This window comes from Xyrauchen texanus, chromosome 18 (assembly GCF_025860055.1).
Source record: "Xyrauchen texanus isolate HMW12.3.18 chromosome 18, RBS_HiC_50CHRs, whole genome shotgun sequence".
NCBI lineage: Eukaryota > Metazoa > Chordata > Actinopteri > Cypriniformes > Catostomidae > Xyrauchen > Xyrauchen texanus.
This window is the reverse complement of record NC_068293.1, coordinates 20,451,446-20,476,350: the sequence shown is the minus strand read 5'-3', so window position 1 is coordinate 20,476,350 and position 24,905 is coordinate 20,451,446. Positions and strand designations below refer to the sequence as shown.

Sequence of the window (24,905 nt, the reverse complement as noted above, 5' to 3'; positions counted from 1 at the left end):
AAATCTACTTGAGAACGATGGTTCAAAAATTACCAGAGAGTCTTCAGGAGTATATAATGTTATTTTAAAAGTCATTATGTAGAGAGAAATCTCTTTGAATGACTATTAAGTGCTGACACTTTTCTTTATTACCTATTTTAAAATGAATCGGGTGAGTCGACTGACAACATGGAGTAAAAATTTAGTGAGGAACACCACCAAGTGGTGAAAATAAGTATTACCTGTACATGAAAAATATCTGGCATAGAAATGGTCAACAAACGAATTAATTATACTCAATCTTGTTCTTTAAAAATAAATTGTTTTCTAAATTAAACAAAACAAAAAAAAAAAAGCCTCTTCATGTAGACAAATTCAATTTAGCATCACATTTGAAATCTTATAAGTGAAATATTACAAACCTGTAATTGCCTTATTACAGATAAATAAATGAATAATACTTAAGAAAAATATGTCTAAATATTGTACACTCACATCAGATGAACACTAAAGTGATAACAGTAGACTACAAAAAGCTGTTTTATTTTACATAAGAGCAGGTTGCCACATGACAGCCAACACAAAAATCATATTCACAACATCAGATGAATACTATATTAACTTTATCTTGGTGTACTTAAGAAATGTACTTAAAATTAATTAACTTATATGAAAGTCAGTAACTGTAATCTGAAGAATTTAAAATGAAATGTGTTACACTACTTTTGTACTAAAAAAGTAATCAGATTACAGGAATTAATGACTTTATATTTAGATTACTTTCAACACTGGTCATTGATGGATCTTTTTCATCTAAAAAAAAGTGTGGCTGCAAGAAATATTTAATACTAAAACTGATTTAAGACTGTTAAATTCAAAACTGGCCACAGGATGTCAGTAGATACTCACAGTGATTTGACACCAAACACAGTGAAGGCCCGTTAGGCCTTGATAGCACTTGATACTGCGGTGACATCTGTCACATTTTGCTGGAGAGTTACCCTCCATCCAGACATGCTGCATGGCCTAGAGAGACAGTGGATAGAGAGTCATTAGATTCTGTTGTGAAATACTAAACAGTCCATTTACACAAATCTAAAAGTATTATCCCTGCTCTGTCAAATGGCTTTTGCACAAGCATTCTACTGCTATACTCCATTTGCGGTAGTGTTATTCACTAAATCTAGATATATATCAAAACAGCAAAACCTTATGTGACCATTTGAGACACACAGTTGAGTGCCTCAAAAATGTCTAAAATAATACATTCCCAGGCACTGTAAAACCATTGGCAAACTTGGATATTATAATGAAATAGAATTCAAAGATAGTAATCAGTGTTGGATTGCACTAAGATGCAAAATACATTAGTTAAAAGCATATTTATCATATCTTACTGATTTATAGTATTTCTTTTTGTTAGTCAGATTTGGGTACAATGATTCTTTAGGACAGAGCTGCAAGGGTTTGACAAATTACATTGCATATAACACCAGCATGTGCCATATCTAATTCTAAATAATTTTTTATCATATGATGATGTATACAAAGGAAAGACATAAAGAAACTTACAGCATTTTACTTTGAGTTTGATGGTGTCAAATATATGTACACAACCCCCACGTTTTATTCAATCTGCTAAACCTTTTTACAATTTATGTTCTCTGCTATATACAGTATGGATTCTTTTATATTAAAATTACAAATATTCCACGTAATTTTTTTGAGTATTCAAGTGGTAACCAAACTCTGTGGTATTATAATACAAAATCCAATAACAACAGTACAAAACAAGCCATTTAACAACAATTTATCTTTCCATTTCTACAGTTGTAAGTCCATGCGAAATCTGCAGGATGATTTTGCAAGATTAAGCCCAAAGCCCACAAAACTTCAATTGAGTAATATAGTGATATAAATAAAGAGGTGTCATGAACTACTAAAGCAGTGTTGTCACTCTTTTCCCTCTAATTTTTAGTACAGAAATAGCTGCTGCTCACAGGATGTTCTCATAACCTTGCTGACATGTCCACAGAACATTACTTTGAGGTTAAGCCGAGAATTATGGGTCTGGGAAGTTGCCTTGGGTGAAAACTGAGCTGGATTGTGGTCAGCGGATAAAATAATCAAAACACGAGTGTTCTATTGATAACAGAACTCAGTGTTTGTTATAATTATCAGATCTATATTTAAAGGATAAATCTGTGCTTTGTTGTTTCTTTTTTCATTCTTTGATCCACAGGCGGAGGGTGAACAAACAGGATGAGGCTATGTAACCCCCCAACCACTTTAGAGGTTATAAAATTACTAAAACTAATAATAATTACATATAATTACAGTAAATATTGAAATACATTTATTTGAAATTGCAACTACGACCATCTGTAAAACACTCCACACAAAACATGAATTTTTTTTTTTTTACTTTTGTTATTTACACATACGGCAGTACTCTTACTTTATTAGTGACTCAAGATGACAGTAGGTATATATGCGTGATTTGTATTGTTTACAAATGTAATAATAAGTAATAAGCACTCTTTCCTAAAGCAGCAAAATTAAATTGACTGAAACCGCTATTACCTGCATTTTATCTGTAATCAAGCTGTCAGGATACACACTAGGACAACAAGGTTAGAAGGATTCAGAATAACTTTTAATGAAGCTTTCGTAGGACAGTAGGGAAGTTCAGATGCATCAACGGGCGCTGTGAGTATAATACTGATGAATGACCGTCTTTTCTCTTGCAGATAACAGCAGGCTTGAGTGTGGTAAGTATCACAATCCAAAGGACGTGGAGTATGAACACCAGGGAGATGGAGGAGTCTCTGGACGAGGGAAAACAGGTAAGTAACACAAGGGTGTACTGAGGAAACAGACTGGAATAGTCTCAGGAACAATCGTCTGAAAAGCACAGAGAGCTCTGTTTGACAGAGACTGGAGGTGAGTTGTGCTCTTAAATAGTGCTGGTGATTGCTGGATTGCTGGATTGATGACAGGTGCAGGTGATTAGTATTCGAGTGAGTGTGATCTTTGTGTTGTGGATGTGAGTGAGCCTGATTGCCTCCTGACATTACCCCCCCCTCCAGGGTCCGCGCCAGCGGACCGAGGACCCCGACGTCGTGGTGGTCTGCCTCGAGGTCGTGGGGCTGGTCGATGTGGATGTTGTTGGTGGAATTCAGTGAGAAGAGTCGGGTCCAGGATATCGTCTCTAGAAACCCAAGATCTTTCTTCTGGCCCGTAACCTTCCCAGTCGACAAGGTATTCTATCCCCGATGTCGGGAGTCCAGGATTTCGTGGACTGAGTAGATGGGGTCCTCTTCAATGGTAGGTAAGGGAGGGGTCTGGTCAGAATCAGGCTCTGTAGTGGGAGGAAAAACAGAAGGATAATGAGGTTTCAGGAGAGATACATGGAAAACTGGGTGAATCTTGAATCGAGGAGGTAGGTGAAGCTTATATGTGACTGGATTGACTTGATGGAGAATTTTAAAAGGTCCGATATATCGTGGGCTCAATTTACGACATGTTTGGCGTAGACGGATGTCTCGAGTCGAGAGCCAGACAAGTTGATCAGGTTCAAACACAGGGGTGTCATTTCGACGTACATCTGCAAATCTTTTGTGTCTGTGTATGGCCCGTTGGAGATGATGATGGGCATCATTCCACACTCTTTCACTTTCTCGAAACCAGAAATCAACTGAAGGGACCTCGGAAGGCTCACCGGACCATGGAAACAGTGGTGGCTGGAAACCTAGGAAACATTGGAAAGGTGTTAGCCCTGATGCAAGGAGTTTTGGGCGTATTCTGCCCAGGCAAGGAATTGATTCCACGTGTCTTGATGATCTTGACAGAACGTGCGGAGGAAACGATTAATTTCTTGAACCTTCCTCTCAGTCTGCCCATTAGCCAGGGGATGATATCCCGATGTCAAGCTTATCGTCACTCCGAGAAGAGAAAAGAAAGCTTTCCAAACCCGAGAGATGAATTGAGGTCCTCGATCGGACACAATGTCCTCAGGGAGGCCAAAATGACGAAAAACCTGGTTGAAGAGGCTCTCGGCTGTCTCAAGAGCTGTAGGAAGGCCTGGTAAGGGGATCAGTTTACAGGCTTTGGAGAATCTGTCAACTGTAATGAGAATGCAGGTGTTGCCTCCTGATGGAGGTAAATCAGTAATGAAATCAATACCCAGATGCGACCACGGCCGTTGAGGAATAGGTAGAGGTAATAGTTTCCCAGAAGGTAAGTGACGTGGAGTTTTAGATATAGCGCAAATTTGACACCCCTGGATCGAAGCGTTGTACTTCCTTTCTCATGCCTGGCCACCAATATCATTGCTGTAGGAGAGTGTAAGTCTGTGTCGCTCCAGGATGACCCGTACCAACTGACGAATGAGCAGATTCGATGAGAGGTAGGCGATATTTGTCTGGGACATACGTGAGGGTGTCTGGGCATTCTGGTGGAGTAGGTTCTAGTCTCGTGGCTTCCTGGATTTGATCATTAATGTCCCATTGAATGGGATTGACGAAAACTGTAGTGGGCAGAACTGGTTCAGGTTCATCAATGGTGTCTGGAAGGGCATGGAGTCTGGATAAAGCATCCGCACGGGTATTCTTGGATCCTGGACGATAGGTGATATAGAAGTGGAACCGAGTGAAGAATAAAGCCCAACGGGCTTGACGTGGGTTTAGTCTCTTGGCTTCTTTGAGATACTGAAGGTTCTTATGATCGGTAAGTACCGTGAAAGGATGTTGTGCCCCTTCGAGCCAATATCTCCACTCTTCCAAAGCCAATTTGATGGCGAGGAGTTCCCGGTTACCCACATCATAATTCTGTTCAGCTGGGGATAATTTTTTTTAAAAGAAGGCACAGGGAAGAGGTTTATGGGAATCCCCCTGGTGCTGAGAAAGTATGGCACCTACTCCAGTTGTGGAGGCATCGACTTCAATGATGAAGGCGAGGTCTGGGTTAGGGTGGCGTAGAAGAGGAGCAGAGATGAACTCGTTTTTCAACGTCTGGAAGGCATGGTCAGCTTCAAGGTTCCAGGACAGGGATTTTGGTTTCCCTTTCAGGAGAGAAGTAACAGCAGAGGTTATGGTACTGTAATTGTTAATAAACCTGCGATAGAAATTCACGAAGCCAAGGAATCGTTGGAGCTCTTTTACTGTTTGCGGAGTGGGCCATGAGGTTACTGCCGCGACCTTTCCTTCATCCATCTTCACCCCTGCTTACCCACAATGTACCCAAGGAAAGTAACCGAATCTTGATGGAAGATGCATTTCTCTGCTTTTAGGAAGAGGGAGTGATCTCGTAATCGTTGGAGAACACTGGAGACATGTCGTTGATGTGAAGATTCGTCTTGGGAGAAGATAAGAATGTCATCAATATATACTATCACAAATTTGTTGAGGAAATCACGGAGTATTTCGTTCATGAAATCTTGAAACACCGAAGGGGCGTTGACCAGACCATACGGCATAACAAGATATTCGTAGTGGCCAAAGGGGGTAATGAATGCGGTCTTCCACTCGTCCCCCTCTCGTATCCGGATTAGATTATACGCACTTCTGAGGTCAAGCTTGGTGAAGATACTAGCGCCTCGTAGCTGTTCGAGTGATGTGGGTACGAGAGGGAGTGGGTACCGAAACTTGATGGTGATCTTATTCAAAGCCCGGTAATCGATGCAAGGTCTTAGACCACCATCTTTCTTTGCCACGAAGAAGAAACTAGATGCTGCTGGCGAAGTTGATGGACGAATGTAACCCTGATTTAGGGCTTCTTGTATATACTCTTCCATGGCTCGTTGTTCTGGGATGGAGAGAGAATAAATGTGGCCGCGGGGCACCGATGTATCAGGTTCCAAGTCAATGGCGCAATCCCAAGGTCTGTGTGGGGGAAGATGAGAGGCCTTTTCATGACTAAATACGTCTGCAAAGGAGGCATAACAGGGTGGAATTTCCATGGTCCATTTTGCTTGAGGGCTCTCGATAGATGTCACAGCAATGGAGATAGTTTGAGACGAAGTAGAGGCAGGTCTTGGAAGCTTAGGGAAGCAGGTAGAGAAACAAGTAGAACCCCAGCGCAGAATTTCTCCGTTGTTCCATGAGACATCAGGATTGTGCTGGATGAGCCAGGGTCTGCCAAGAATGATCGCAGAAGTGGAATTTTCTAACACCAAAGGAGTGAATGGTTCTTCGTGTAGACAACCGACTCTTAAAGTGATTGGTTTTATTCTGTGTTTTACATACCCAGGATTCAAGGTCTTTCCAGTCACTGATTTGGCTGTGAACGGGGTTGAGCAGAGGATTTTCGGAGTTGAAGTTGCCGGCAGAGGTCGCCCGAGATGAAATTACCCGCTGATCCTGAATCAATGAGGGCTGTAACTGAGATGGTAACATCAGTAGAAATCAATGAAACGGTGGTGGATAAAGGAGCAATATTGAGGGGACTGACTACCAACGAACTCACCAAGAGACGAGGTGGACGGACAGGACAACCACCGATGTAATGAGAGTTGTCCCCACAATACAGACAGAGATTATGGGTCATGCGTCTGGTTTTTTCTGATGGAGAAAGACGGGTATGGTCAATTTGCATAGGCTCAACACCGCGGTGATCTGGGATATCAGCAGGCCTAGACGAGGAAGCATATGATGATTGGTGAAGATCTGGGTAACAATTTTGAACTCAGCGAGATACTCGGATAGATTGTTGAATAAACTTCTCAAGGCCCATGACATCATCATAAATTGCGAGTTGTATTCTGAGGGCTGGATTTAATCCTTGACGGTAGGTTGTCATGAGTGCTCTCTCATTCCATCCACTCGTGGCGGCAAGGGTTCTAAACTTTATAGCATAGTCAGTTATAGACATTTGTCCTTGTTGTAGGTGATATAACTGCTCACAGACTGATGAATCACCTACAGGACAACCAAATACTTCTTTAAAGTGTGTTATGAAGTTTTGAAGAGAGTCAGTAACCGGTCCTGTCTGATTCCACATGGATTCTGCCCACTGAAGTGCTCGGCCAGATAAGAGTGAAATAATGAAGGAGATTTTTGAACGTTCAGTTGGGAAATTGTATGGTTGTACCTCTAGAGCGAGTGAGCACTGAAGGAGAAATCCGTTGCAATCCTCCTCCCGGCCAGAGAAAGGCGCTGGTTTCATCATAGGGCAGAAAGTAAACAGCGGTGGTGGAGCGTCAGATGCGGAAGTGGGAATCGCTGCAAAGGATTAATTTGTTCCGAATCCATAGCGGTTTTGGTCGAACCTTCTGTCAGGATACACACTAGGACAACAAGGTTAGAAGGATTCAGAATAACTTTTAATGAAGCTTTCGTAGGACAGTAGGGAAGTTCAGATGCATCAACGGGCGCTGTGAGTATAATACTGATGAATGACCGTCTTTTCTCTTGCAGATAACGGCAGGCTTGAGTGTGGTAAGTATCACAATCCAAAGGACGCGGAGTATGAACACCAGGGAGATGGAGGAGTCTCTGGACGAGGGAAAACAGGTAAGTAACACAAGGGTGTACTGAGGAAACAGACTGGAATAGTCTCAGGAACAATCGTCTGAAAAGCACAGAGAGCAGGTTAGTGGATATTTCCTCGTTCAAGGTTTGACAGAGACTGGAGGTGAGTTGTGCTCTTAAATAGTGCTGGTGATTGCTGGATTGCTGGATTGATGACAGGTGCAGGTGATTAGTATTCGGGTGAGTGTGATCTTTGTGTTGTGGATGTGAGTGAGCCTGATTGCCTCCTGACACAAGCAGTCCTACACCGACAGTGTCATGCAGTGTTGACTTTTGGAAGTTAAGATAAAATGTGATGATGAGAGCCTTCTTCACATCGAGGAATTATTAATTTATTTATAAAGTCATCTATGAGCTGGATTGTTTTGAGTTTGTTTGGACACTTTTTGATTTAAATGTAAATGGATGTCATTATAAAGCAATGTTACCAACTTGGATTAGCTCCTTTTCAATGCAACCATAATCTAATAAAAATGGTTTGATGTAAGAATTACACTACATTATTTTATACTTGTTTTGAAAACGTAAAATTATTTAAAAATGAATTGCGATTTTCAATTTGCGCATGCATGTAAGATGAATTCGGCCACAGACACTGATTTACAGGCAGATTTTCCTTACCCCTAGTAATTAAAGTTAGAATTTGAGGTGGGCAAACTGATCCTGGACCAGCAGTTACAAGCAGCATCTTTCAGGAGCAGCAATAGGAATTTCCTGTCAATACCTTATATTAATTTATGTGAACATCTTGTCTTACACATACTCCGCCTATTTGATCTTTTTTTTAAGAAACAATACCTCTACCAGTTCTGATAGGAGCCTTCTTTGTGTAGTTATTAATTCAACCATGCTGTAAATTATTCTTCTGGGAAAACATCCAAATTAAGCGTTAAAGCAATTTAGGAGTGAAGAAGTGGTGATCTGCAAGACTGAAGAGTTTCTGTACTCACATTGGTGTGTCTACGGGACTTGGCGTAGGTGCTAATGCAAGCAGCAATGTCTTTGGACACACAGCGCTCATGAACTGTGTACTTGCATACTGCCAAACAGAAGACAGGACTGTGAGAGTTGAATTTTTGGAGGATGAACAGACATATGCCAATGACAGTTTCGTTTTTCTTCTTTTTTTTTCTTATAAGTTTTATACTTATCAAAGCTCAGCATATTTAAATAGATCTAAATTAAACAATTTGATTCAAACTTACATTTACCAGGAATAATTATTTAGACAAACAGACAGACAGATAGATAATAAGACACACATTCTGCTAATTCTGTATTCAAATGATTCAAGATTACATCACAACAGACAGGAAACTGGGCAGACACTCACGTGAGCAGCAAAGGCCCTGTTTTCGTACCCCTAACAACATAGCGTGGCAGTAATTACAGTATGCTGGCTTGTTGAAGTGCTTTAGTCTCCAAACATGCTGCCCATCTTCCTCCACATTCTGAACAGATGTGAAAGAGGAAGTAGAATTACATTACTACACCTTTACTTGTTGTTACCTCTTTAAACTCACAACCACATTTTCTCACCGTCTCCATTCCCAGCAGTACCAGGAGTGGTATGGTGGTCATTCCTCCTCTGATCCACTCCTCTAGTGTGACTGTTCCATCTCGATCATAGTCAATCTCCTCCATCATCTCCTTAAGAATCTAAAGGACACGAAAAAAGAAACATGAGATTCATGAGCAAAAATTGGATTCCACAAGGAGTGGACGGATGGCTTGGTGCACACACACACACACACACACACACACACTCACACACACTCACTCACACTCACACACACACACATGCGCGTTGGTGCGGCTATCCGTATGAGGACTCTCCATACACATAATTCTTTTAATACAAAATGAACTATAGGTTCTATCCCCTAACCCTAAACCTCACAAAAAACGTTCTGCATTTTTACATTTAAAAAATAAAACATAGTTTAGTAATTTTTAAGCGATTTGAATTCTAGGGACACTAGAACATTTCCTCATAAACCACATCTATAGTTTAATACCTTTGTAATTACAGTTTGTAACATAAAACAAATGTCCTCATAAACCACCTAACACAACCCCCCCCACACACACACACCCTTAAATGCTAAAAAAGTAGAGGGTTGTTCATACCGGTTGTAGTTCTGTAGAGTCCCATTCCAGGTACTCAGCTACATGGACCATCTGATTTATTATGCGGTCCAGTTCCTAAATCAACAATCATACTTGATTTGGACAACTAAGACAATAAAGCATACACTTTCAAAACACTGTTGATTTCTCAAGCAGATGGATATTTACAGTTGCCTTTAAATACCACCTCGAAGTTTCAGTGCCAAACAAAGAGATCAGTAATATTACTGATCAGTGAGTCACCAAGGTCAGATAATGTTCTAATCATTTACTGACTCTCATGCCATCACAGATGTGTATGACTTTCTTTCTTCAGCAGAACACAAACAAAGATTTTTTGAAAAATAACTCAGTTCTATAGGTCCATACAATGCAACTGAATGGTGATCAGACATTTATAGCTCCAAAAATTACATAAAGGAAACATAAAAGTTATCCATAGACTTCAGTGGTTAAATCCATATCTCCAGAAGCTATAGGATAGGTGAGAAACAGATAAAAATGTAAATCCTTTTTTTTACTAAATCTACACTTTCACTTTTACATCTAAACATCACGTCATGTGGTGCCTGTTCAGTTTAACTTTCACATCTGAAATTGAAAGTTTAAGTGGAGATTTAAAATAAAAAAGTACTTAAATATTGTTCTGTTTCTGTTTCACCCACACCATTATATCACTTCTGAAGATATGATTTAAACACTGGAGTCATTTGTATTAATTTAAAGTTTTCTTTGTTTTTTGTATTTTGAGATACAAAGATCTGATCACATTCACTTGCATTGGACCTACAGAACATAAATATTCTTAAAAAAAATAAAATATTTTGTGTTCTGCTGAAGACAGAAAGTCATACACATCTGGGATGGCATGAGGGTGAGTAAATGATGAGAGAACTATCCTTTTAAGACAAATGAAACAGGATCAATGAAAAGGTGATAACAATATTAGATAATCCTGCAGGGATTACATGACAAACACCCCTGGTATGACAACCCAACAAAATGACATCACATGTGGTGACTACATACAGCATGTGTTAGATTACATGTACAGAATACTACACATTATTAACTTCTTGTTGCCTACTAGATCTAATTACAAAGTCAAATGACTGGAATCTAGAATATTGTTTTAAGAGCAATTTGTAAATTCAAATTCATATTTATTTAAACTACTCGTGCATATGCTTACCTCTTTTGCACATTACATCTCCCCTTGCACATATCTGTACATACCCTATCTGTGTATGTTATTATGTTGGATATCTTCTTGTGTCGTTCCATACATATTTGATTGACTATATTATTCTGTGTCTCATTGTTGTACTTCTGTGAGTACTGGAAGCTTTTGTCACTTATGACACTTGTGTGTTTGAACATACTTGGCAATAAATCTCTTTCTCATTATTTTCCAATCTGATTTTGTTTTCCTGATTATTTAAGGTAGTGTTTCCCAACCACTATGCCACAGCACACTAGTGTGCTATGAAAGATTGTCAGGTGTGCTGTGGAAAATTCTAAAAGTCAACAAAATATATAAATGCCAAAAAAAACCTCTCTGAGAAATTTGCAGTTTTGAAACCATAATCGGTCACTTTTTGTGATTCTGAATTCAAGTGATTAATGTGCAAAAGTGAGTGATATTTATAGGCATTAAGTGTGTTTCACATGACTCGCATCAACGCTGCAGAATACATTGAAATCTATGAAGTGACATCACTTTACACCAAAGTGTTTTTCACACACACATTTTTGTTTCACCAATAATGTCTTTGAGAGTACTAAGCAACAAGAAATATTTAAAAACTGTCCAAATTTAACATTAAATGTCTCGTAATCTATTTAAATTAAATATTACCTTATCGTTTACAAATATCAGAGACCCCAGTTATTGAACTAATTTAAATTCACCAAGAAAACACTTAGACCTTTAACGAGTCCTTTTATTACTTTCCGCTATCAAAGCAACTACAAGCTTTTTTCTCTATTCCAAATACATGTTTTCAATGTTTATTGTGCATACCTCCCAATTTTTATGTGACAAACTTGTAAAAATCGCCCCTCTGTGACACTTTCTGTAACTCTTGTCATGTGGAGGGCGATGCGGCACTTGACGCTGACGTTGAATGGAGCGTTGACACCTCGACTCAACTCATGTGAAATGCGCTTTACAATGACGAAAGAACATTATTGAAACTCTAAATTATTATTATTTGTCTATTATTGTGGTCTTTTCTGATAACAGCCATGCTCAGCAGTTTAAATAGGCTACTGTAGGAAAATAATACCATAGATTTGCTTTGTGTTTATAATTCTTATACTGACGTCAGTAGATTTGTAGCCATGCAAGTTTTAATAAAGGAGAAGGTAAGGATGAAATTGAAACTCACTATTATTAGACTATTATTGTTGTCTTTTTGGATGTAAAATAATGCTCAGTCTGAAGGAAGACTATAGATCTGCTTTGTTCTTTTAATGCTTAAACACTATAAAGTCTCTTGTTAGATTTCAGTCATGAACGACTCAAAATGATTCACTGACTAACTCATATCACATAAGATGCTCATTTGTCGCCATCTAGTGACATTTCCAGAAGGGGTCACTGAATAAAAAATTTTATTAAAAAAAATGAATTAAAGTTAATAAAATTGAACAAATTTGTAAAACAGAATCATGCCTCACCAAAATACTCTTTATTTTGCAGTTAATTCTGCACAGTTGTAAACTTGAATCACAAAAATAGCTGGAATTGGTGCTTTTAGCTTATTCTTTTAAAAAAAAATAATCCCAGAAAAAATGTCCATGGACTAGTTATTGTCTTACATTTTCACCCCTCATGAGTTTACATACCTACAATTTGTTGTGGCATTGCAAGAACCAATCTACAAATTAGAAAAGAAGCAATTTTGTTGATTTATCATTACCCATTTAGCACTCTTGCCACCTGTGACCTCACACAGCGTAGCCTACCAATGTGACTTGTTTATTTTTATTTTTTTTGCATAGCCAAATTTCAAACATTACAAGTAAACATGCTACAAAGACGGACAGAAAACATGGACAAGATCTTGAAAAGAAAAAATATTGACGATGGTTAGCCTATGTGGGATATTGGTGTGCTGTAGAATATGTTAGTCGTAAAAAGTGTGCCGTGGCAGAAAAAAAGGTTGGGAAACACTGATTTAAGGCACCTCAGCATTTTAAATAAATATAATATAGAGATAGGACTTACCGAACTGTCCAACACACCATTGCCATCTGTGTCGTACAGCCGGAACATGACTTCAGGGTGAGAGAAGTGAGAGATTAAAGACCCCATCCAGTTTGTAGTGTGCATAAACTTTTGAAGTTTAAAATTATACAATATAACCTGGAGCCCCTTTTAAAGGCAGGGACACATTTGAGTGTGACACGGCTGCACTGTTATCAGTGGATAGACTGAAGCAGTTAGTGAGGATTAAATTTGGGCGGATATAACTTTCCATGCTAAAGAAGTGAGACAGGAGCCAGGGCTTAAGGCTTGTCAGAGCTAACCTCATGACAAACAAGGACAGGGGCACAGATAAACCCTTGAGGAGTGAGGGGGAGCAGGATTTGGGGAGATTTCTACTGTCATTCTCAGTAAGTTACGGCTACAGATTAGATCTTATTATACACCTGTGTGCAGGTGAAGAATAAGATAAATACAGACCAGACAAAGATGTGGGTGTATATTTAAAAACACAACTTTGTAATCAAACTTTAGACTAATATAATTAACTACTACAACAAACTTGTTACTAATATAAATAGTTTCCATATCTATGAAGTAACAAGCAACACAGTTTGATGGATAAAGGACACAGGCTATTATCTTAAATCAAATAAACTAATTTCAAAGATCCATATCTATCACACTGGATTTAGATATACCTTGTGATTACAGAAATGAAATACATCAAAGCTGCAAAGATGAGGTTACATCTATTATGTCAATGAGCATGTTTACATGTATACCAATACACTGATTACTCTCTAAAATCAACTTATTTAAAAAATCTGACAAAGCAAGAGATCCTATTGGTTACTTTCGTAACCTCTGTTCCCTGATGGAGGGAACAAGACCTTGCGTCGATGTAGTGACATTAGGGGTCGCCCTTGGGATCCCCAAACACTTCTGATCTTTGAGAAAATGCCAATGGAATTGTCGAGTGGAATTTGCATGCCACTCCCCCTGGCATACGGGTATAAAAGGAGCTGGCTCGCAACCACTCATTCAGGTTTTGTTCTGAGTAGCCGAGACAAGGTCCCGGCCATTTCAGAGGGTAGTTCAGTGTTGTGGCACAAAATCTTGTTCCCTCCATCAGGGAACGGAGGTTACAAAAGCAACCAAGATGTTCCCTATCTGTCACTCACTCAACGTTGTGTCGATGTAGTGACACTAGGGGTCCCTATACAAAACGGCACAACTAGCTGGACTGTGTCACGTGGACTGGTGGTGCAAGACGAGCAAACTATTGCGTGCCTCGTAGCCAGCGACTGCCCAAAAATGGGGATAGGCTGCCCCAGGCATGGCCTCTTCTCTTTTTTCTCCCCCAAAAATAATGGAAATTGTTCAGCTGGGGTTCATAAGTGTCCGTGTTGGGAAGTTGTCCCTTCCCAAGGGGAAGACACTGTGGAGACCACACCCTGCCCGAAGGGGAGGTAATTGTGTGGAAATACGTCACATGGTCTTACTGAGTTTTGTAGGCAGTGTCGCATGTGGAGAAGTCCCTGTAGTAGGTCCTACCCAGAGGGGAGGAGCTCTACAAACACGGCGACCAGTGACAGAGGGGACTCTGCCCAAGGAAGATACGGGTTTACCAATGGGGAAACTGTTTCACGGAAAATACATCACACAGGGTTACATACAGGAAACCAGCGCATGTGGAGCACCTACCCCAGTACAAGGCCTATTTAGCACAAGTACTGGGCCGATATCAATTTTCTCCGCAAACTCGCCTGCCACAGGGCTAAGGAGGAATGACATCTGGGGTCCACGACTTTGTGAACATGGCTGAGCGATAAAAAGCACACGTCTGCCCCTCCAGGAGGGGAAAGGCGCTATATGCACGTGGCACACCCGACCAGTTGTCCTGCAAACACACGAGACGAAACCGACTCAACCAGGGGATTGTAGAATCTCGCAAATGTGTTGGGTGTTGCCCAGCCTGCTGCGCTGCAGATGTCTGCTAAGGAGGTACCATTGGTCAGGGCCTCCTGGTAGTGACAGCATGACTCATCCACGAACGCTGTTTCTACGTAGGCAGCCCCCAAGCATGTGAGGCAGCGATCTTGGCAGTCGGAAGCGGAGAGGTAACAGCCACAACCAGGAATTATACAAAAACGGAAAGGCATCTTTAAAAAGATGCTCTCCTTGAGTGCCACTATTTAAGAAGGAAATATTCTAAATATAATAATAAGAATATTCACTTTTAGACTGCTGAAGCACCCATGGGCATTCTCTGCACTCCACTGGTGCACAAGGGGGAGAAGCCACTGTAATGTAATGTTACCGGCAGCCATATCACCCTGCATCTCTTTCCCGGTTGCCCACTAAAGCTAAGCAGGGTTGAGCCTGGCCAATACCTGGATGGGAGACCTCCTGGGGAAAACCAAGGTTGCTGCTGGAAGTGGTATTAGGGAGGCCAGCAGGGGGTGCTCACCCTATGGTCTGTGTGGGTCCTAATGCCCCAGTATAGTGATGGGGACACTATACTGTAAAAAAGGCACCATCCTTCGGATGAGATGTTAAACCGAGGTCCTGACTCTCTGTGGTCATTAAAAATCCCAGGACACTTCTCGTAAAGAGTAAGGGTGTAGCCCTGGTGTCCTGGCCAAATACCCCCCATTGGCCCTATCTACCATGGCATCGTATTAATCTCCATCCCTGAATTGGCTACATAACTATACTCTCTCCTCTCCACCAATAGCTGGTGTGGTGTGGTGTGGGGTGTGGTGGGTGTTCTGGCGCACTATGGCTGCTGTTGCATCATCCAGGTGGATGCTGCACACTGGTGGTTGAGGAGATTCCCCCTATACTATGTAAAGCACTTTTGAGCTATATAAATGCAAGGAATTATTATTATTAATGTGCCATAAATCCATCAACTTTTTGTAGAGAAAAATGGATCAGCAGAGGAATTCAGCTCGCTGAACTCAACTGCTCGGCTTCAAAGAAAAAATCTGAATGAGTGGTTGCGAGCCAACACCTTTTATACCCGTATGTCCAGGGGAGTGGCATGCAAATTCCAACGCCATTGGCCATTTCTCAAAGATCAGAGGTGTTTGGGACACTACATCGGCACAACGTCGAGCGAGTGACAGATAGGGAACCATGTTTACAAGACTTCTGAAATAACCACGTAAAATAATAGAGTGCAACAGTGTACTGTTTCATCCATCATTCTGGAAAATGTTTTCCCATGAGGATTCATACTTCATAGTACTTCACGGCATGAGCCAAACCAACCAGCTCTGAGGTGAATTATAACATTACAAACATTAATTTGAAACATTTAGTGTTTGAGTATTTGAAAATCTGACAAAAAGACAAAAACCATCAATTCACAATTTTGTATATATATATATACTGTATATACATTTACAGTAAAAACCTATTTTGATAAATATAAAAAGCCAATTTCCACTCCAACTTACATTCAAGCTTGTCCTCTGGTGTACCTCTCTCCAGCAGGGACAGGTAGCACACAATGTCTTTGAGAAAGACCACTTGGGGTGAGGGCAGTGGAGAGCCCTTTTGTGGAGAAGGACTCCTCCGGAGAGATGAACACTTCTCAGATTGACTTCGCTCTGGAAGAATTTCAATTATCATATGTCTATTAGAAAGGACATCAGATATCACACCAAAATGTTTGTGTATGTGCATACTCATCTACATAAAATTGTTTTTTTTTCAGAATTCAGACAGCAATATATATATATATATGTCTGGCAATATAATTTAAAGGCATAGGCATCATAATTTTAACACCATCATTTCTCACTGTCATGATGTTCCAAACCCTAATGACTTTCTTCTGTGGAACACAGAAGGCGATGTTTGGCAGAATGATGGCCTATTCATTGAAAAAAATAAGAAGATGTAATTAAAGAGCATTATGGTTTTTAAACATGCCTAATTTAGTTTTAAAGGTCTTATACAATAGATTTACATGTATCCAAGGTCAAAAAAACACATAAATTTGCTCATAATTTAAATTGCAGCATTACTTTTTTCAAAAATGACTCGTTCAATGATCCGTTCTAAAGGATTCATTCTAAACTCCTCCTTTCAGAGAGCCAACTCTGCTCTGATTCGACAGATGTCCCCATCTGTTGTGATTGGTCTACCTCTTAGAGCCGTGTCGGAAATGAAATGGTCACTACCACATCAGAGTTTCAGCTCCATCTGAAAACCTTTTATCTTACCAACTTGAGCCTGAGATCAACCCGAACCACCTTTGCAAGCACGATGAGAACAGGAAGTTTCTCAGTGGTAAGTTTATATGTAGTTTGACAATAACGTGAGTTAGCTGGTTAGAAGAGGCTAACAGCTAACAGGCTAACAGCGTGCACTGGCTGTACACGTATACAGACCATAGGCAGGTTTTTTTGTTACCAAATTATGTAGGTTAGTACAGGAAGTAAGTCTGGAATTACTAATGACACGTATCGGTTCTTTCTTTTGGGATTCAATAACTCCATTTGTCGTGCACTTTGATTTTTGAAACTTTTTACATTCATTTTACATTCACAAACAGCTATAAAACACACTACATGAAAGGTAATATTTGAAAAAGAATAAATAGGTGCTCTTTAAAGAGAATGGTGACTGAAACTAACATCCTGCCAAACAATGACTTTGCGTTTCACAGAAGAATGAAAGTCATACAGATTTGCAACAGTATGTGGGTAGCGATATTATGACACAAGTTTCATGTCTGGGTGAACTTTTCCTTTAATGAGACCCTAGTTATGGATAACCTGTGGGAAAAATAAGAGTAGTGAAGATCAAGGGTGTTCACTTGACTCTGACCTGGCGAGAGGCACGGGGAGTTGGTAGTCTTGGAGAGAGCAAAAGCATTGCTGCTGCCCGCCGGGGGTTTGGGTTGCATACCGGGCGACTGGTGGGGGCCTCTGGGTGTGTGGCCCCCTGTGCCGGAGTGTTGTGAGGAGGACCGGGAGGAGCAGGGAGACGTGGTGGCCCCTGAGCCTCGAGTAATCCCTGAAGAAGGCTCTGGTGTATGACGGCCCATGGCACTCAGAATACTCCTTCCATTGATACCTACAAGAAAAATGTATGAGGAGAATGAAAGTGATAGTCCACTATGGGGCCTGTGAGAGTGCTATATAAAAGGATGATGAGTCTCATAAACTAACAGTGTTAAAGTGCATTTATATTTTTTCCTAATTTAGGTTAAAATTTAGAAATATTCCAAACCATGCAGACTGCTAAAAAAAATATGGAGACGATTTGGACATATTGGCTAATTACTGACTTGGGGGGGCATGGACACTCTCATTTAGAATTAAATAGATTCATCAACATTAGGATTAAAACAAATGTATAAGTGTAAAAACGTTTTCTACACATAAGTAAGAACACTTGTTTGCAATTATTAGTAAATGAGACTCAATGAATTTGATAGTTACGGGCTTAATAATGCTCATTGGTATGGCTCAATTTTTGTAACTATTGATTTTGTAACTTATTAGCATGATGATTCTTAGGCACTGTAGAATGATTCAAGGCAGAACGTTGTGTCACAGGGTACAGAAGAGGAAGCTACTAGCATTTAGCAAGTATACACTTATCGACAGAACTTCACTGGTTGCTTTGTTTAACATCAACACAAATAATCAAAACAGCTACAACACAATAGGACAATATGTAACAACACCAGGTGAATTGACACGTTTGAAGGGAGTCACAGTTGTGATGCAAGTCTTCATTTTCCAATGAAATCACACCACCACACTTGCTGTGGTACCTGCTATAGGAGCACACGCCACTTCAGTCTGTATAGAGATGCCTGCATCAATGAACTTGGGCTCTGCAGACAAAGGGGGTCAAAGTACAGTGGAACAAGAGTAAAGAAAAATGGACAGAGAAGAAGAGCAGATTTAAGAACAATGAGAGTAGAGGTAGTTTATGTGTGCAGTCATCAAGGGACAAAATGGAAGTTTAATATGGCAGATTTATCACTGCCATAATGAGTGAAAAAGATGTTTAGAATGGCACACTACCTACAGTCAGGTCCATAAATATTGGGACATCGACACAATTCTAATCTTTTTGGCTCTATACACCACCACAATGGATTTGAAATGAAACGAACAAGATGTGCTTTAACTGCAGGCTTTCAGCTTTAATTTGAGGGTATTTACATCCAAATCAGGTGAACGGTGTAGGAATTACAACAGTTTGTATATGTGCCTCCCACTTTTTAAGGGACCAAAAGTAATGGGACAGATTAACAATCATAAATCAAACTTTCACTTTTTAATACTTGGTTGCAAATCCTTTGCAGTCAATTACAGCCTGAAGTCTGGAACGCATAGACATCACCAGACGCTGGGTTTCATCCCTGGTGATGCTCTGCCAGGCCTCTACTGCAACTGTCTTCAGTTCCTGCTTGTTCTTGGGGCATTTTCCCTTCAGTTTTGTCTTCAGCAAGTGAAATGCATGCTCAATCGGATTCAGGTCAGGAGATTGACTTGGCCATTGCATAACATTCCACTTCTTTCCCTTAAAAAACTCTTTGGTTGCATTCGCAGTATGCTTCGGTTCATTGTCCATCTGTACTGTGAAGCGCCGTCCAATGAGTTCTGAAGCATTTGGCTGAATATGAGCAGATAATATTGCCCGAAACACTTCAGAATTCATCCTGCTGCATTTGTCAGCAGTCACATCATCAATAAATACAAGAGAACCAGTTCCATTGGCAGCCATACATGCCCACGCCATGACACTACCACCACCATGCTTCACTGATGAGGTGGTATGCTTTGGATCATGAGCAGCTCCTTTCCTTCTCCATACTCTTCTCTTCCCATCACTCTGGTACAAGTTGATCTTTGTCTCATCTGTCCATAGGATGTTGTTCCAGAACTGTGAAGGCTTTTTTAGATGTTGTTTGGCAAACTCTAATCTGGCCTTCCTGTTTTTGAGGCTCACCAATGGTTTACATCTTGTGGTGAACCCTCTGTATTCACTCTGGTGAAGTCTTCTCTTGATTGTTGACTTTGACACACATACACCTACCTCCTGGAGAGTGTTCTTGATCTGGCCAACTGTTGTGAAGGGTGTTTTCTTCACCAGGGAAAGAATACTTCGGTCATCCACCACAGTTGTTTTCCGTGGTCTTCCGGGTCTTTTGGTGTTGCTGAGTTCTTTCTTTTTAAGATTGTTCCAAACAGTTGATTTGGCCACACCTAATGTTTTTGCTATCTCTCTGATGGGTTTGTTTTGATTTTTCAGCCTAATGATGGCTTGCTTCACTGATAGTGACAGCTCTTTGGATCTCATATTGAGAGTTGACAGCAACGGATTCCAAATGCAAATAGCACACTTGAAATGAACTCTGGACCTTTTATCTGCTCCTTGTAAATGGGATAATGAGGGAATAACACACACCTGACCATGGAACAGCTGAGCAGCCAATTGTCCCATTACTTTTGGTCCCTTAAAAAGTGGGAGGCACATATACAAACTGTTGTATTTCCTACACCGTTCACCTGATTTGGATGTAAATACCCTCAAATTAAAGCTGAAAGTCTGCAGTTAAAGCACATCTTCGTTTCATTTCATCAAGCACATCATCGTTTCATTTCAAATCCATTGTGGTGGTGTATAGAGCCAAAAAGATTAGAATTGTGTCGATGTCCCAATATTTATGGACCTGACTGTAACTAAATGTACTATTTTTGCAGTATGCAGAATGCATATTTTGCATATTATGCAATTACTCTAAATGCATGGATAATCTGCTATATTTGCCAAAATATGCAGATTTCAACCAGAGCACACTACGTGGAATACTGTATCCCGCTATCCCTCCCGCGATGGACTCTTCTTTCCATTTCCAGTATGAGGAATGAACCGGAAATAATATTGCCAACATCTCCTTCTTGAGGGACTTCTTGAGTCATTATTTGATTGTACAACATTTTTGAAATTTTTACACATAATTGGATTAAATATACAAAATATACAAAGCCAGGGTAGCTCAGCGATTATTGACGCTGACTACCACCCCTGGAGTCGCGAGTTCGAGGCCTTAATACGTCTGCCGGTTCATTATTATAGTCATGAGGCTGATTGTTTGTTCTATGCAGGTTTACAAACAGAGTGGTAATGTGTATCCTTATTCAAGTGAAGAGATGTGCATCAAAGTGTGATGGTGTTTCTGCACAGACAGGGGTAAAATAAAACAGTTTTGACTCAAGATTCCGACTGAACAAGCTGCAAAGCAGTGGTAAAATGCTGATACATGCACACCTGTGATCACAAGTTCTATATTAATTCAAAAAGTTGCAATGTTGCTTGGCAACCATAAACAGCCTATAGTTATACTGTCTTAACCAGTGGTTGGAAACATGACAAGTTTCTATTCACCCTGGACACAAAACTGCTGTGCATTACATCATGATCACAGCCAATCAAAATATATTTAAAGTTTAAAGGAATGTTCCGGTTTCAGAATAATTATTATAGAATAATTAATTTGTGGCATAATGTTAATGTCCACAAAATCATTATTTGGACTTGTCCTTTTTTAACAGAGAAAAGCAAAAATCACAGTTAAGGTAATGCACTAACAATGGAAGTGAAAAGGGCCAGTCTACAAAGTATAACCACAATATGTAAGCATTTTAAATGCTTACATGATTTTAAAGTAATAAAATTGCTCAGTAACCTTTTCTGTGTAAAGTTATCACCAATATTACATATTCATGACAACAAATCCTGTAATTCTGGTTTTGAATATAACTTTACCCAGATAAGGTTAATCAGCAATTTTATCAAACTGAAATCACATATAACATTTACATCTTGCGGCTACACTTTTAAAACGATGTGTATCAAAGCGTTAATGTACTGGGCCCATTCACTTCTAATGTAAGTGCCTTTCTGTAACTACTTTAAATAAATGAGTGGTAGTTAAAATAGTTTTCTGTGGTAATCAACATTATGCCACAAATACTATTGACTGAACTTGTACTGAACCCAGAACATTCCTTTAATGTACAGTTATGAAGAGTAGGATTTTAGACTAATGAGAGATTAAAGTGGGTGGGGCCAGGGCTGGACTGGACAGGGAAGAGAAATCGGCCCTGGATTTTACATAGCAACTGGCCCAAATGTTGAGCCAAAAGTTGTTGAGACTTTTCAGCATATCGCGGCACCGTTTTGTGGTCCGTTCTGCATAACGCAGCTGCACATTTTAGCTTATCGCGGCCCATTCGGCCCATTTCGTGGCCGACCCACTGGCCCGCTTGGTTCTCTTGATGGCCAGTCCACCCCTGATTGGCCCCAAAGTGCGTCGGCCCACTGGGAAAATGCCCGGTATGCCAGATTACCAGTCCAGCCCTGGGCGGGGCTACCCAGTCCAATGCCACAGATATAGAAACCAAGCGATCGACAAAATGTCCTGCTGCTCGGTATTTGTCATGGCTGGTAAGAACAAAAACTAAAATTGTATTGTATTGGAATAACAAAAAATTACTGTAACACACAGCATCTCATAAGTTATTGCTTTCTTTTACAATACTCATAAGCTCAAAACATTTATACAGTAGCAGCAAAAAACAGTAACTTCAGAAAAAGAGACATCTTATTTCAGAGAACCCATAGCACTGTTTAAGTGAATATGAAATATTCACATTTACGGGCCTGTTAATGATAGTATGAAGGCATTTAAATAGACTTTTTACCCAGCATGCCTGCTCCAGAACGAGAACTGTCAGGGGAGCTGCCTTCACCAGTCTTGCTCTTGAAGGAGGTAAAGAGGTGTTTGCACAATTCCTCCGGGATGTTATTCTCCAGGTAGGTGGTCATGAAAAGCTGGAAGCCCTCGTAATCAATGGGCTGCAAGACGCAAGTGGAGAGATGATTAGAAAAAAGAACTGGAAGCCTTTTAAACTATTAAAAGCCTGACCATGAATATGTAGCCTCCTCCATCTGTATGTTTTCAGCAAAAGAGACAATGTCCCTCTATCTGGATATGAATGATGTGTTCAAGCATTTCATTGTGATGAAAGGACCTTCATTATGACACATGGCAACAAAAATACAGAGGTGGACAACTGTCATACATTAAGAACAGTAAAAACTAGGGCTATCAATTGATTGCAACATTAAACTGAAACAATAACAAGATATGCTTGTTATTAATTAAATGTACTAACGGCAATTAAAGATATTTTCTGTATATCAATATTTGCTGATAAATGCACGCAAATTAAGATTATTCAAAAACATTACAGTATTGTGGCAGATGAGTTTAGCATTAAATTGACAAAAAGCGTCCTTAGATGACTATACATATTGTTTATTTCTACATCTTTGCACATTAGCCAAGCACTAGCCTTGTCACGATTCCCTTGTTGTCTGCCCTGGGTTTCACTTGTCATTGTTAAATGTACTACACTTCCCAAAATCCACCTGCCATCACCACTGCCATTTTGTTCATTGTTCTCACCTGTGTCTAATTCAGTCATCACTCCCTGGTTATTTAAGCCCTGCTTTTTGTTCACTCCTTGTCGTTTGTTGAATGTTGTCAAGCCTGATCTGTGTTTCCCTGCCTGAGTTCTTAGTTTATGTTTGTTTCCCCATCGAGGGTTTTTCCTTTGTGTTTGTTTTGTGTTTGTTTAATAAATAAAGAAGCCTGCATTTAGATCCTCTCTCCTCGCTGCCTCATTCCTAACAGAACGAACGACCAACTATGGATCTAGCAGGGTTCCTCATGGAGCTGACACAGGCGGACTTGACTGTCCGGGAGTTCTCCTACTTTTTCACCAACGTGGCCAGTTGCACCGGCTGGGATGACCACACTCTGAAGGTGGCGTACCGGTTCGGTGTTCCCAAACACCAGTGGTGGGAACTCCCGGAGACTGCACCTGGCGGGAGTACGTGGGACTCGTCTTGGAGGAGTTCGCTGCCAGGGAACCACCTCTCCAGATCCCAGCTCCCTCCTCTGGGCTTTCCTCTCCAGCCACGGTGAGTGAGCCAACCCCCACGCCTGCCGTGGTCAAAGAACCAGCGCTGCTAACTTCATCCGCCCGGAGGAGGAGGAGAAGAAAGGCCTCTGCTCTCCAGCCTCCGCTAACCACGGCCAACCAGCCAATGCCTGCAGCCCCGAAGGTCAGTGAACCAGCGCCTGTAGCCTCCGATGTCAGTGAGCCAGCGCCTGTAGCCTCCGATGTCCCTGAGCCAGCGCCTGTAGCCTTGACCGTCCAAGAGCCAGTACCCAGGGCTCCTCCTCCCGAGCCTCCCAGGGCTGCTCCTCCCGAGCTTCCCGAGCTTTCCAGAGCTCCGCCTTCCGAGCCTCCCGAGCTTTCCAGAGCTCCGCCTTCCGAGCCTCCCGAGCTTTCCAGAGCTCCGCCTTCCGAGCCTCCCGAGCTTTCCAGAGCTCCGCCTTCCGAGCCTCCCGAGCTTTCCAGAGCTCCGCCTTCCGAGCCTCCCGAGCTTTCCAGAGCTCCGCCTCCCGAGCTTTCCAGAGCTCCGCCTCCCGAGCTTTCCAGAGCTCCGCCTCCCGAGCTTTCCAGAGCTCCGCCTCCCGAGCTTTCCAGAGCTCCGCCTCCCAGGCTTTCCAGAGCTCCGCCTCCCAGGCTTTCCAGAGCTCCGCCTCCCAGGCTTTCCAGAGCTCCGCCTCCCAGGCTTTCCAGAGCTCCGCCTCTCGAGCCTCTCGGGGCTCCGCCTCTCGAGCCTCTCGGGGCTCCGCCTCTCGAGCCTCTCGGGGCTCCGCCTCTCGAGCCTCTCAGGGCTCTGCCTCTCGAGCCTCTCAGGGCTCCGCCTCTCGAGCCTCTTGAGCCTTCCAGGGGTCCGCCTCTCGAGCCTTCCAGGGGTCCGCCTCTCAAGCCTCCTACGGCTCCTCCTCCGGAGCCCTCCAGGCCTCCGCCTCTAGAGCCTCCTACGGCACCACTTTCCTCGGCTCCGCCTCCCGAGCCTCCTACGGCTCCCCCTCCAGAGCCTTCCAGGGCTTCGCCTCCTGAGCCTCCCTCAGTTCTGCCTCCTGAGCCTCC

The 24,905-nt window shown here is 41.4% G+C and overlaps 1 protein-coding gene across 1 annotated transcript in view; it reads right to left on the bottom strand.

The window, feature by feature from the left end:
- The window catches only part of LOC127659143 (diacylglycerol kinase beta), a 172,456-nt gene that overhangs the window by 113,106 nt on the left and 34,445 nt on the right, over positions 1-24,905 (bottom strand). The window contains exons 6-15 of the mRNA XM_052148814.1: positions 22,596-22,749; positions 18,650-18,712; positions 17,695-17,943; positions 16,317-16,469; positions 12,871-12,920; positions 9,639-9,713; positions 9,048-9,167; positions 8,842-8,959; positions 8,459-8,547; positions 889-1,005 (exon numbers count right to left, since the gene is read on the bottom strand). Of these exons, the coding sequence (XP_052004774.1) occupies positions 889-1,005; positions 8,459-8,547; positions 8,842-8,959; positions 9,048-9,167; positions 9,639-9,713; positions 12,871-12,920; positions 16,317-16,469; positions 17,695-17,943; positions 18,650-18,712; positions 22,596-22,749 (1,188 nt within the window). The remainder of the gene's footprint in view (positions 1-888; positions 1,006-8,458; positions 8,548-8,841; positions 8,960-9,047; positions 9,168-9,638; positions 9,714-12,870; positions 12,921-16,316; positions 16,470-17,694; positions 17,944-18,649; positions 18,713-22,595; positions 22,750-24,905) is intronic.